Source organism: Cyprinodon variegatus, unplaced genomic scaffold (assembly GCF_000732505.1).
Source record: "Cyprinodon variegatus isolate N-32 unplaced genomic scaffold, C_variegatus-1.0 Scaffold7, whole genome shotgun sequence".
In the NCBI taxonomy this organism is placed as follows: domain Eukaryota; kingdom Metazoa; phylum Chordata; class Actinopteri; order Cyprinodontiformes; family Cyprinodontidae; genus Cyprinodon; species Cyprinodon variegatus.
In genome coordinates, this window is record NW_015150460.1 from 2,335,476 (window position 1) to 2,338,359 (window position 2,884).

General features: G+C 40.8%; 1 protein-coding gene across 2 annotated transcripts in view; it reads right to left on the reverse strand.

Annotated features, from left to right (window-relative positions):
- Nucleotides 1–2,884, reverse strand: part of vezt (vezatin, adherens junctions transmembrane protein) — an 18,541-nt gene that overhangs the window by 1,980 nt on the left and 13,677 nt on the right. For both annotated transcript variants that reach the window (XM_015376567.1, XM_015376557.1), the window contains exons 10-11: nucleotides 933–1,036; nucleotides 618–825 (exon numbers count right to left, since the gene is read on the reverse strand). In XM_015376567.1, coding sequence (XP_015232053.1) covers nucleotides 618–825; nucleotides 933–1,036 — 312 coding nt within the window. The remainder of the gene's footprint in view (nucleotides 1–617; nucleotides 826–932; nucleotides 1,037–2,884) is intronic.

The window sequence follows — 2,884 nt, forward strand, 5'->3', positions numbered from 1 at the left end:
AGCTTTGGCTTGGAGTTTGACTTAGCCCCTTGACAACTTTCAGAGTAGTTAACTTTATGAGGACCAAGTATTAAAAACTGCATCTTTGTAGAACCAGATCTTGATTATTATTTTTTTTTTTATAAAAGCTACAACCCCTTTTGATTCCTTTTTTTTCGCACCTGTAGATCATTTCTTTCCACTTCTGAACTTAAATTTACTTAAACGCATCCAGACTGCATGGAGTTTGAGTGCAGACATTAGTTTATAAGGCTCAGTCGCTATCGTGTTTCTAAGAGGTTTGCAGATTTCATTGAGGGGTATCCAAGTTAAGGGGGCTGAATACAAAACATTTATTGTTCTCCACCGCTTAAATCATTGATGTATGTGATTGTGACATGAATATTCAGGGCTATAGATTGTTGGTAGCTGTAAATCTTAGATTGTAAGATTGTAAGAAGCTAAACATTTTGTGCTTTTGGAGTTCTATGGTGTATTCATTAAAGTACAGCCCAAGATTAACTGAAAATAAGAATGTATGGTTAACTACAGGAAAGTGAAATCCTGAGTGAGAGAAACTGGGGGGGAGGCGCTTCAGCCTGCAGCAGCCTCATTCCAAGAATAACTCCAGTGCAGACCTTGGTCGCTGAACAGCATCTGCTTCCTCTTCATCCTCTCCCCGTCGGACGCGCGGAAGCCCAGGACGGCTTTCAGCTCAGACAGGACGCGACGAGACTCCTCCCTCTCCCTCCGCTGTCGTTCCCGCTCCTCTGGGGACAGCAAGTCGGACCACGACCCTCTTCCCTCCCCGTCAGAGTCCGAGTCGGAGACGTAGGCCTCCAGCTCCTGGTGGAACGAAACAGAGGGATAGAGGGTGAGATTTGACAGAAGAAGGAAAAAAAAAAAAAAAAAAACTTGAATCATTGGTTCAAATGGTGAGAATCTGATCTTACGATTTCCTCCGGCACGGGGTCTCTGTCCAGAATTAGAGGGTAGGATGGAGGAGCAGGAACCTCAGGAACCAGAGGACCAAACTGCTCAGTGTCATCAGCATTACCTGCACATAGGGGGCGCTGTGAGCTCCCAGACTACAGCTGACCGAATCAATCAGAGGTCTGGATATCTTGATAGCTCTGCTTTGGTTGATCTGGTTCTTCAAAAATATAAGATGGAGTTCTGCATTCCAACATTGGAGTCCATTAAAGGACGACTATGCTTTTTTTCCATGATAGTATGAGCGTTTCCCCCACAGCTCCTACAGTAAAGCCCCTCTGATTTAAATCTAATCACCTGTTTTGGCTTACAAAGCAGCCAGATTGTTGGGACTACGCTGCTGGTAGCAAACTCGCTCATTTTAAGCCCTGATAAGCTTTAGTGAAAAAGGTAAGTGGAATCCAGTTGTTCAGCTGAGCTAAAATAGTAAAAAAGAAGCTCAAAGTAAAAAAACTGACACGCATGTTAAGTCCTCTGCTTGTAATCCCTTCAATCTCCTGAACTAAGTTCTATTCAATAAAAGAAAATAAAACCAGAGAGGATTTACCCCAACCTGAGAGAGAAACTATCAGCAAGGAGAGAATATTTCTCTTCAAAGGTGATTTTGTTAAATATAACCTTTTATTACATAAGATCGTTTTCCCCATTTTTTATGATTCAATAAATTCATTTTCTTCCAGAATGAGTTTAAGCCTTGATTTTTATTCTAAAGCTTTTTGCACATCTTTACCAGGGATGCCAACAAACCAATTTGCATGCATGTTCATCCATAGCTTTACATCGGCTCCACCAGGAATATAGTAAAAAAAAAAATAAAACACCTTGTGAAATTATCTTTCTTAAATGTTTTCCATTTTGTAAAGTTCTCTGTGTCACATTCTATCAATGCCTTAGATAAACAGAAAGTTATAGATTTACTAATTTAGTTAAAAGACACTAAATATCTTTTTAAGAAATTAAGAATATAATAAAAAAAAGTTTGCCATTTCATTGTTATGAAAATTTTCTCCAGGTAAACCATTGTTATTTCTTAGTAGGGGTGTAAATCACATCCATCATGGCGATTCGATTCAGTATCGATTTCCTGACCCAACGACTCGATTATTTTCGATACTCAAGAATACACCACAATAAGATTCGATAATTGGTTAATTTTTTTTTTTTTACACCTTACAGGCTTTATAATGTTTCAAATTTGTAATAAATCAATAAAAGCTGTAATATCGTTATGCATTTTTTTTTTTGAGAAACAACAGCAAATAACAGAAGTAGAAAAGTTGCACTCCACCTAGGCCAATTAAAACCTTATTCACTGAAAAATAATAATACCCCTGCGTTATAGATTCTGAAAGGCCTTGCATCAGAAAATACTGCACAAAATCAGTGCAATGAGTGCAATTCAATACCTCGGCTCCAGGCGTCCGGCCCCCTCCACAGACGCTCTGATGCACCTCTCCCAAATTGTAGCTGACGGCAGACAGTGCCGCAGACAGGAGGCCGGCTTGTTTGGTTTTTATGACTGAAATTGCGGAACAAAACTCGTGAAATTTGACCCGCTAAAAGAGCGAGGTGCGCGAGAACGCTGAGACCCTTTTTCCACCTGGATCTCCGCTAATTTTGGCCCTCATGTCCCTCTGTCGTCGGACTAAACTCGCCCCCACTTCCTCACCACCTGAGACGTATCTAGACCCAGAGCGTGTAGCTCAGACCACGCTTCAATATTGGGCATAAATCAAAAATGTCTGTGTCAAGCTCACTGCAACACACTGCTGTAAGAGTATAACCAGGAAGCGAGGTAGGAGGGCAAAATAGGTTCAGCGCCACCGCAGCACGGGAGGGAGAATTACACCCAGGAGCAAATGTATAAAAATAGACCGGAGGAAGAAAAAAAAAACAAAAACATGAATCGATT